The sequence below is a fragment of the Plodia interpunctella genome, chromosome 2, assembly GCF_027563975.2.
Source record: "Plodia interpunctella isolate USDA-ARS_2022_Savannah chromosome 2, ilPloInte3.2, whole genome shotgun sequence".
Classification (NCBI taxonomy): Eukaryota; Metazoa; Arthropoda; class Insecta; order Lepidoptera; family Pyralidae; genus Plodia; species Plodia interpunctella.
The window spans coordinates 2,574,125-2,586,251 of NC_071295.1; the positions used below are offsets into that span (position 1 = coordinate 2,574,125).

General features: G+C 34.3%; 1 protein-coding gene across 1 annotated transcript in view; it reads left to right on the forward strand.

The window, feature by feature from the left end:
* Positions 1-12,127, forward strand: part of egr (eiger) — a 33,365-nt gene that overhangs the window by 5,475 nt on the left and 15,763 nt on the right. The window contains exon 2 of the mRNA XM_053757781.2: positions 11,205-11,384. Coding sequence (XP_053613756.1) covers positions 11,205-11,384 — 180 coding nt within the window. The remainder of the gene's footprint in view (positions 1-11,204; positions 11,385-12,127) is intronic.

A 12,127-nucleotide genomic window follows, 5' to 3' on the forward strand; every position in this document is an offset into this window, starting at 1 on the left:
TATATATATATATATATATATATATATGGAAGGACTGTGTGAGGGAGGATGTGAAGGCGTCAGGAGTGAACGTGAGTACCTATGTCAGGAAATATAATCTAATAGATACAAGACAGCCCTAAAATAACTGCAATGGAAAAAACACGCGGGCGGAGCCGCGGGAGAAGCAGGTTCTGCATAAATAAATGTGTATTTCAGACAGCTGTGCGCGGATTGATGATGACCCGGATTGATAAAACCAGGCTTGCAAAACGCTTGTAATGATTTGTTCTGAAAATAAGTGTAGTGCTCTAAGAAAACATCTAGGAAGTTATTTATATCGCAGTCAAAGTGTAAAGACTGCTGATAAATTATATCTGACTTTATTTGCGTAGCTGATGAGGTGATAAAAAATCCAGTCAAACATTTTTTATTGCGTAGGTGTGAAAGTTTCTTTGAATTGTCGATGGTGCATTTTGGGCGGGGAGGGATCATTGACGCGGGGAGACAGCTCTAATATATATTTTTTAATTTAATCCATTTTTAAATTTAGTTTTAATTTGAATGAATGAATGAATATTGAATATTTTTTTTGTGGTTTTACCTGCGGGATAATTTTATTTATACATATTTTTGCATTTAATTAATATTGTTTTTAGTATAATAATTTTCGTAGAAAATATAACAAAATAAGTAGGTATAAAAAAATAATCTTTTGAATTTATGTTAGTTTAGCTATTTGTTTTTGTTATTTTCATATTTAAACTAATAAATAGCACGTGAACTACGTTGTGGTACCTACCACAACGTAGTTCACGTGCTATTAGATGACAAAGAATTCGATTTCCACGTGAAATAGGTAGGACGAAAGATCAGCCCTTGCCTCAAATATCTCACATAGCCCAGGAGCTTCTACGTCTCGTGTCCCTATTCCGTCAGGCTATTCTTTATTTATCTTCGTCCCGTTGACGACATCGTCGCGTGTCATTTCTCCATCTTTCCTGCCAATTTTTGTTTGAAAGAACAACCTTTTAATTACATTTACACGATTTCTCAAATGTAAATCAAATAGTACCTATTTTTTTGCCTAATTTCATTATAGTTAAGTTGATGGCCGCTGTTGTAGAAATTTGTTTTATTTTTTATACTTACGTTTTACGTCTTTCGTACGTTTCATACAAATGGTAACTTACTGAAATTAAGGATATTGGTAGATTCTTCTTATACTTTACACGACTAAATATATATAATAAACTTATATTAGTATTCAAAACGTTTGTTTTTAACTATTTATGGATTCTAAATTTTGTAAATATATTTCATTTATACTATGTTACAATAAGTAAATATATTACATCTGCAACTAAGTGACATAGTTTTTATGCACGTACACAAGTATTTTCCAATGAAAATGACGTATTACCTATTCAGGCTTCAGACCACCAATAAACGTCACAGCGAGCACAAGTTAAAAGCACTATTACAGCTTTGACTTCAAGAATACTGCCGCCCACACTAAAGCGTAGGTGTTTTTGATAATAATGTTTTATTACACGTACGTAACTACCGACAACATAGTATGCCGGAACTACTACTATAAATAGCAAAAGAAAACAAATTAGTTTGTTCTGAAAATCTCATTCTCAATTTGCTATTGATGTACTTTATTTAGTAATAATTCGGGCAACGTGACCATCCCACGCCCCTCACTCAAATTACATTTTCAGAGCAATAAATTATATATTTTTTATTTAGTATCAACTAACGACTTGGCCCGGCTTCGTACGGGGTCATTCATTTATATATACCTAAATCTTCGGTAATAAATTGTCCAATTACAGTGAAAATTGCTTCAAAATTTATTGCGTTTAAACGAAGACACAGACACATCTGACCAAGGATCTTGCATATTCTTACAAACATGTACTTACAAATTACATCACTATTACAGCCATAAATATTACTGACTGGACAGTTACAGTATAATTTTGCGGTTGAAGACTTGGAGTAAACACCTAAAATAAAATAAATCTAACAATGAATCTTTCCTACACTCGAGTATATAAAAATCAAATTCGCAATAAAAAATCGCTTGCAAGAGAAAAGTCTCTTGGAATAACTATTAGTCATATCTTAATATTTTAAATGCTAAAGATTTAAGCTATTTATTTGTAGGTTCGTTAGTTTTTGTCATTGTTGTTAATTTATAAACATGCTATAATATAGCATGTTTTTCATCAAGCTCGTGTAACCTCTCGAAACCTTATTGTCCAAGAGGTCGGGCCGCGGTAAACAAGCATTGTTCCATCACACGTGACCCCGTGAACACTGTATCAGGTTTCTCCATTAGCCCCGTGCTTCTACTGGCACATTTATAAGTAATGGATTTGTTTTTGAAGTTTCTTTTGTGTATCATAACATTTAAGTGGTGAAACGTTTAGGAAAATCTGATAAATTATACGTGAAAACAAAAAATATTAGTTTTCCCAGTTTTTCTACTTTTAATTGTTTTTGTAACTACTCTTAATTCCTTATTTGAGGCATTATTATTATGCTATATGATATTCGAAATGTCTCATCGTGCTAAGATTGAAGTAATAACATCGTCACCGTTTTTTTCACTCGTGAAAATTTCGAGCGAACAACGTCGTGGTGTACATTTCTTTCGAATACAAAGTATAAAATGTGTCTATAACATATAAGTACAAACGAGTTTTATTATTTTATGAAATCTTTTGAACAATAAAAACTAAAACAGAATGAAAATTGGGTCGTAACGCTGGCCATTTGCCATTTCTCGCGCGCTGTTTTTCCAAGAACACGATTTTGTTGCAATACAATATAGATACCTTTTCTTGTTAGTATATAGGCATTAGTTTGATTGGTGTACCATTTTGTTAAAATTAGCTTAAAATTTAATAATTATTTAACTAATATTATAAATGCGAAAATAAGTTTGTTACTAAGTTGCTACCTCCTCACGCTCTATCTTCTTGAAATTTTGCATACAAATAGTTTGAAGTATGGAGAAGAACTAGTAGTAGGGTACCTACCTTTCATCCCGGGAAATTAACGCGGGCGAAGCCGCGTGAAAAAGCTAGTAGCCCTGTATATAGATAATAAATTTTAAATAGCTAATTTCAAACATCTTTCATAAAATCCACCTTTTTAATCTCGGGATAATTAATTAACTGCTAATTAATGTTAAAGATAAGCTTTGTATAAGTCTCTACCTACCGCTCAAGGTTATCGGTTAGGTTTCTTATTCCTCGAGACGCAAGAGACCCAACATCATAGTGATGTTATAACGATGCTTTCATTAGGGTCATCAGTTATCGACACAGATTTATATTTTTCAATGTCAAGGCCATTGTCTCGTTAAATATGTCTCATAATGCAAAAAGACACGGTTATTATTATAATCAATTTATTTATCAATAAATTATTGCCCTGACAGACAGACATACCTACGCATTTTTATGATATTAGGTAGATAGATTGCGTACCCAGTTGTAATTAGCAAATACGTAGCACGTTACTAACGTCCACATGCTGTCTCTTTTTCCCATATCGTGTACGCATCGAGTAAAAAAAAGAGAGAACGTGTAGACGCCATGTCGTGTGTTATATTTCTATTTGTGTGGTAGGTGTCTAGGTAATCCCAGTAAATGGATAGCGCGTTACATACAGTACACATGAGGCGTCATTTATCATCTCGTCGTATTTGCTGAAGATACCTATGTTACTGTGTAGTCGGGGGTAATGGATATTGTATCAACCCGCCTGATCTTACACGTGTACCAAAAAATACATTTTCGTTTTTTTTTTAAAAGAAAAGATACAGACTATTAAATTATGTTCGTCGTCGCTAGTTATAAATAAAAACAGCATATTATTATATGGCTGAAATGTATTTCTAAAGTAAGCTTCAGGAAGTGTTGTGCCTTTATGAAATTTTGTACAAGTTAATTGTTAATTTGGATGTTTGCCCCAATTTCCCGAAACAGGTTCAATTATAAATATGCTTTTGACAATTTTTTTCTGCGACTCGTCTTTGTGCTCGGGTCAGATATTGAATAATATTGAATATGGGTTATAATCCTATTATGGTATTAGATAGGGACTATATTTCTAAATGTATTGCATGCATGTAACTATACATGAAACTGATAAAATATTTTATTTTTCGCTCGACTAGACTAGCTGCCATAGACTGGTTAGTCACTAAGTACATCACAACAAAATATAAAACAAAGTCCTTTGCCGCTGTCTGTCTATCCTGTATGCTTAGATCTTTAACACTACACCACGGATTTCGATGCGGGATTTTTAATAGATGCATGGGAAAGGTTTATTTGTACATAAATGTATAACATGCATAACACTGCACCCGTGCGGTGCCGGGGCGGGTCGCTAGTTATAAATAAAAATAAAGTGAGTATAATCTGTTCGTCGTATAATGAATAATGGTGATAAATAAAAATAAAATATAATAGTGACGTCGATCGGCGTCTCTCAGAATGGCGCAGAAGTCACGCCGACGCCGCGTGCCGAGAATACTAAATATGCGCTCATGATGCTTTCAGTGCACTTCGGTTATTTCAGGCGCAAAACTGGGCTAACGCAATTTGCGATTGCGATTCATGGCACGGGAACGTAATCCAGCCTGGCGTGGAATTCCAATCCATATTGAATAGTTATATGTTCACAGAAAAATAAAATAGCGCCTTTCTTTTTTTCTTATAAATAGGCGTCCATCGTACGTAAAACTATTGTGGCTACCACACTATCAAGGTAACTCTACTGGGTAAACCTCGGGCAGCTAAGACGAGTGTAGGTAACGATACTTCAATTATGTAAATCCGTTCAGCGGTTTTGGAGATATGAGGTAATAAAGAATATTACAACAATACCCTTCCTTTGCAGTCGGGTAATTACTCCTACACTTACTAATATAGTAAGTACTTCAATATGAAGAACAGTGTCGGTTATTATAACGATTAAAAATATTTTTATTTTTACATGGCAAATAGTTTCCTATTATTTCTTAAAATAACTGTCATTTGTATTATTTGTGTTATGGATCCTTGTATTAGACCGAATTATTTATGCTTTACTTCACGACTTACTTTAGCCTCCATAGAAATTCATACTTCCATGAGCCAATTTTGATGAAAGAAATAGGTTTCACATGAGGTCAAACATAGACTACCGCGGGCGTAGTCGCGGGCTACACACAGCTAGTGTAATATAAGTACTAAAGTATTGCGTAACCAGCAGGAACCCTCTGAAAGTTGCGGTTTATAGTCAAACACCTTTGATGAATTGGACTGGGGCCTAATGATTATGTTCATAAGGGCTTTACGTGAGCGCTCAGGTGAAAAGACGGCTTTTCATGGAATATACTCGTATTATGGAGAGTTAGGTATGTATAATTGTTAGCGAATATTTGACGCGCTGTTAGCTACATATTCCGCGATTAAAGGTACATAATATGCGCATCTATAATAAAAATGGGACGTAGAAGATCACATATGTTTTTGCTTAATAGAAACTGCGATAAAATCCATTGTGTTGAATTTAAATAAAATGATTTCTTGAAATCCCTCCCAATATTTATACATAAATAATAAAATTTAATAGTCATTTTTTAAATTAAAGTCCAAACCGCAAAACGCAATGATTAGCTGAAATGAAATGCTCATTACATCAAATGGCGATGACTAATTTATTTGTATGAGTCGCGCTGTTATCAACGCGATCCATAAAACAATAAAACATTTACCAGGAATTCAATACATTGCTAAATTTAAATAACATAGTCGTTGAAATTTTAAAGATTCGACCATTATATTACAAAAGGCGGCACTACCGGCATCTCTTCAATTATTTTTAACATTAATTTGAACTAATTTGGCATATTCAAGAAAATTTCTTTATACAATAATTTTATTCTAAAGGCCTATGCAGACCTAATACGTGTGCAACAACATGCAACAATATGCACTCGGTGTGTACAAGGAGTGTGGGCGTAGTCGCTCGCCGAAAGGACAGAGGCCAGCGAATGCACTTCAATACGTTGATCGATAAATTGGAGCCGATAAGTCGCACGAATTTTTTTATGTAATTGTCAGGACGATTGACGGTCTTCGACCTATTTAACACTTGAATGTTATTGATCTTTAGGTTCTTGGACTTGACAATGATTCCAATTGAAGCTGAGGTGGACCCTTACTTGTGATCGAAAGGTCCCAGGTTCGAATCTTATTGGTGCGAAGATAAGTTTGTAGGCTTGATTCCGGTGAAGGAAAACATCGTGAGGAACCTTGACTTGACATGGTGGTAGTCATAAGAGTCATGCCTTTAGGCGACTTGAATAAAATCAACCGACATGCACTGGCGCACATTTTGTACATTATAGGAACATAATTTGCGGTGATCCATGAAAAAACCGGGAAAAGCTAGTAAAAACAAAAAGAAAAAAAATGAAATTATAGAGTTCATCAAGATTGATAAATTTGTTTGGAGGCAAAAGTTTCTGTCAGCCTTGGATAAACTGTTACCTTTACTTACGTAATTTCTATAAATTCTTTATCGTGTAAACTTCAGAAAATAAACTAAGTAATTGTTTCAAATAAGTTTACTTATTTGAGGTGATCAGTCACTAAAGAACATACCTACAAGTTGTTTTGTACATATATACATTTATATGTTTACTTTACATAACATTAAAAATATCGAGAAATATTAAATGTGTTAAAATTAGAAGTATCATGAAAATTAATCGGAGTGTGTACCTACCTACTTGTTGTTTACTGAACATCAAGACGAAGTTTCATTAGGTACCTACTACCTATAGATATACTCAGGTTGTTCGTTGTGAGCATCAGATCCGACATTTTGATCAAAGAACCTGACGACGTAGTACTTTAAATACGTTTTAATTGGATACAAAACACTTTCAATACAAACAACACGCACCGAGCTTCAAACAATATAATTACATTTATTTGTTGTAGACCAATTAGAACGCGTTTTTCGCGATAAAAGCCTATATGTTACTCCTGAAGATCTAGTGAATTTATATGTATGTCCGATTTCATTAAAATCTTTCCAATTTATTCGTGACAAACGTTCTAAGTTACTAACATACACATCTTCGAACTCTCAATACCTAATTGATTTCCCGTATTTGGCACATAACACATACAAATTTTAAATAACGCATTGCAACAGGTGGTCTCAGAGAACCCGAAGTGGGTTAAATTTATGTCATTATTATGCCTGCAACTTGTACGGTTGGCAACGAAAGTAAACAAAAAACTGCATTTTAAACCCTATCGCGTTGGCATAAGACTTGTGGTATTTTTCCTGACGGCGTTCACGGGTCACCCGTGATTGAGGAAATGGGAACCAATCCACTTAGCCACTCGATTTTGCCATCCATCTGGAAATATCCGCTGTTGCTATTTCATGTCAGGATCTCAGTATTAGACTTGACACGTGCGAGGTTCACAACGAAAAGGTCGATAAACACTTGATCAACATATTATTTGTCCAAGTAGGTACATCTGGTTGAGATCAACGGCCTGATATCCCAAGAATATACCGAGAAAAACAAGGTACAATAAAAATTGTTTGTACTATGATTTCCGTCGATACCAGTTGCCAAATACACGAATTTCATATTGATCTCAAATGTCTGATGGAGTTGGAAGTTTTACAAGAATTTTATTGACCGTTTCTATTATAATTCGTATTATAATTTTGTTAATTTCACAAATTCCAAGCGCGAAAATATCAGAGTTATCAAAGCTAATCCGCTTCCATTACTTGAAAACAAAGACGACCTCGGTGGCGCAGTGGTAAGGTTCTAGCCACTGAACCGAGAGGTCCCGGGTTCGATCCCCGGTCGGGTCATGATGGAAAATGATCTTTTTCTGATTGGCCCGGGTCTTGGATGTTTATCTATATATGTATTTGTTATAAAATATAGTATCGTTGAGTTAGTATCCATAACACAAGTCTCGAACTTACTTTGGGGTTAGCTCAATCTGTGTGATTTGATTTTGTTTGTACTATGATTTCCGTCGATACCAGTTGCCAAATACACGAATTTCATATTGATCTCAAATGTCCGATGGAGTTGGAAGTTTTACAAGAATTTTATTGACCGTTTCTATTATAATTCGTATTATAATTTTGTTAATTTCACAAATTCCAAGCGCGAAAATATCAGAGTTATCAAAGCTAATCCGCTTCCATTACTTGAAAACAAAGTTAATCCAGGAAAGACCTTTCAATGTAAGTATATTCAGAATTTGTTTCCTTTTAGGAAAATGTTCAAAACATAAATCCCCTTGAATTAGTTTAAGTAGGATAAGGAATTTATTAAGTAGGATAACAAGCAAATGTCCTGTGAGAAAAAAAATGTTATTACAAATGATTATTTATATCTTAGCCATCATTAAACAATTCAAATTCAGTGTGTTACCTCAAAAGTCCGCAAATGCTGAACTAAAGTCTATATTGTGTGTCGCTTAGTTTGTACCGAACCACTCAACCTTGTGTCATAAAAGTTGTTTTATGGACCGCTTCCAATGTTATAAAGGAATGAAAAGCAAAACTACAAGAAGATTGATTTCATAATTTAACATTCTCTTTTTAGTGAAGATAGCTTTACGATATTACTTTTAAGATGTTAGGTACTTACTGTGGTAAGGTAACATCTTAAAAGTACTGAATATTTCACAAAATATTCAGTTTACCAAACCAAGGTGCAGCAATAGTTTGAGTTGTACCTATTCGCTTCACTATCAAATGGTTATGGTCTATTTCCCATTAGACGCAGATCTGAACCATACGCATATGTTACATAATATTACTACGAATGTTTGTACCGAAATAGTAACGAGTTACGGTACCTAATTCAGCATTCGCCGGCTGTCAAATACAATTTCGAGAACAAATTGATAGCAGACATAAATCTAAATATATTTGAGTTGGCTCCGTTTCTGTTGAAGCAAATCGTTGATATATTATGTGCTTTTGAAATCAAGTAGAAAATCTTTGCGCCAATTTCTTTATAGCTTTCTCAAGATTTGCTGTAATAAAAATTGTAACATGCTGCACAAAAATGTGACTTACAATTGGGAAAAAGGTGAGATTCGATTTTATTCCAGTAATGCAATGAGTTACATGAGTATTGAGTTATCATATATCCATATATTTTTCATGTTCACATTACATATGATTTTAGAACTATAACGTTTAATAAATCTAGCTTTATATTTATTTAAATCAAAAATATTTTCTTTATACAAAAGTACAAAATTATAGGTCTAAAGGCAGCTCTTATTTATGTCAGAGGCCTGTGTGGTAGCTATTACGTACTAAGTACGTCCAGTCAAAAATACACATAAGGTATTTGGAAGAATTACCAAGATAAATTATGTAAGATACCTAATATTTTACCTCGGGCGAAGAGCACTTATAAAGACTACAATCCTAAATAAACTTGCTGTAACAAACAGTCAAAACAGTCCTCTAAATCAAACCTTTAAAACAGTCCTCTATTGAAGCCTTGTAATCTAAACTAAAACATTACGTTTATTGTTTACTCGTTAATTGAAAAACTTTTGAAAGCTTTCTGTTTAAATGGATCTCGTTTCAGGATCTGTTACTTAGAAACTTTATTTAACATAATAATTATTACTTTTTTATATAAATAATTTGTAAATTATATGTCAAGTTTACCAACTGCGTTATAAACCTCAATGCAATGTTGTGGAGCGTGAAGCTCATAAACGAAAGGATGGATACAGAGATTTTAAGAGACTGACCTTTCTTTTACATAAATAAAATAATTAATTCAAGATAAATTAATTTTATCTATATACAATAAGGATCTCAATAAAGATCTTACTATCTTTGATCTGTATATGGGCGTTTTTGTTTGAAATAAAGAATTTTATTTTATGACAACATCTTAAGCACTTTGACCCACCATTCGATTCTCAACTGTATATCTACTAAAGTGTTAAATTATTTATTTCAAAACAACACGCTATTGCTTCTTGAAAACAGCGTTGAATCCAATAATAGCATACTATAACAGGGATATTGGAGCATTTCACTTCGTTTCAATCACCATTTTCGTTTAAGTATAGCATAACATTTCATCGGCAAACTGGATACATTGTATGACTGTACGTTTTGCGACTTCAAAACAGAGGATCACTTTGCTATAAATCGTTTAAGAGTATTGCATCAAATACATTTTAGGTACAAAATCGTAATGATATAAAGCTGGGAGCATATGCTTAAACAATTTCGAATTTCGTTCGATTCATAGTTTATTTATATAGTAACATTGATACGCTTACCTGGTCATTCTACACTGGGCCTTATAGCTGGCTCGTTTGCTCATGTATTTAATTAATACGAGGGAGTGAAAAAGAACGATCATTATACGCATGGTCGCTTGGTACTTCTGTGTTTCAAGGGCTCGTTTTTTAATTGCGTTCGAGCAAATGCGGCCACATTTATTTCGATGGTGACCACATCCATATCGCATCAAACCGCCAGTAAAATATTTTATTGGAATTTTAGTATCTATATATACCTATTTATATACGTAACCAATACTACCTAGACAAGTGACTTTTTGCCTAGTCTAGAGATTTTAAAATAGAATTGTAAAGCAGTTTAAACGTAATTGACGGTTGTAAAGAACCGAGTGTAAGACAAATTAAATCATCGGAGATGAACTTATTGAATAGAGCAGTATTTTTTTCACTCCCAAATTAAAATTCAAATAAATTTATTCAGAAATTAGGCCTTCACAGGCACGTCAATTGCTTGTGCTATCAGCTTGTGAGAAATTACTATTTAATATAAATTAAATAGTAATTTCTCACAAGCTACAAACTACTGGCATTTCGGAACGACCACAACTGAGAAGAAATGCCGAAAGAAACTGATTTGATCAGTGTCCCAAATCGATTATAAATTATAACTAAACTTCTTTCTCAAATGTATTTCATAGGGGAGCTATCCCACGGCCTTTATTTAAAATAGGATTTATTAATCAATATTCCCGAAAAAGTTTTACGCATCGCAGCTGTAAATGCTTTGGGGACCATCCGAAAAATACACGGTGCGAAACCGAATGAATAAATTCAACTATACAATGATGATAATGATCGTTCGTCTTTTATTTCCAGATCTACACTGACGACGACAGTCCCAAGGACAACAAGGGCCTCCCAGACGAGTCCCTGGACGAGCTGCGGGGCCTCACCGTGTTGGAGGACGACGACACAGACGATGAGGAAGACGAGGACATGTATGATGATGCCGAGAGCGGCGACTGGTACCAGGACTACGACAGGAATAGAAATAAGGTTAGTGTCTCCCTCACTTTAGGAGTAGCATTAGAAGGCGCGTCTGTGGACGTTTGCCTTATAGGCAGCTTGTGAAATCTTCGTAAATTCCTGAGCAATATTTTTACACAAAATCCTTTAAATCCCTGCGCTCCCAAAGCAGGGATAAGCCTTTGGAACAATTGTAATTGTTTGCTTGAAGATTATCATGTAATTTACCAAATCCGCCACCGGAGCGCTAATGTAATAATATCGAACTTACGGAAGTGTATCAGACGTTTCAAGGGCACTAAGGAAGTGCTACTGAGTGATCTTGGAAATTTGATGATTGCTGGAAGTTACTACACACTTCTATCATACTACAAAGTAGGTTGCCGCTGTCCTTCTGTCCAGTATGCTTATATCTTTAACATTACGTAACGGCTTTTGATGCGGGTTTTTTAATAGATAGTTTGATTCCTGAGGAACGTTTAGGCGTATAATTTATTAAGGTAAGCGAAGCCGGGTCGGGCCGCTAGTACTTAATACGGGTGGGTTTACTCTCAGTATTTCCCCAATTTCTTGACAAAACTACTTATTATAACTTTCAAAATCCAACTTGCCGTTAAAACTTCAACTATCTTTAACAGGAAGATTCCTATTCATCATCCATACAAACTCCAAATCTCGTAATTAGTATATTGTAAAGACCTATTGTACTGTAAGTCAGGGTAAACTAATTGTTATTACTTGACACAACAATAGACGAAATGGCGTCATCAGGC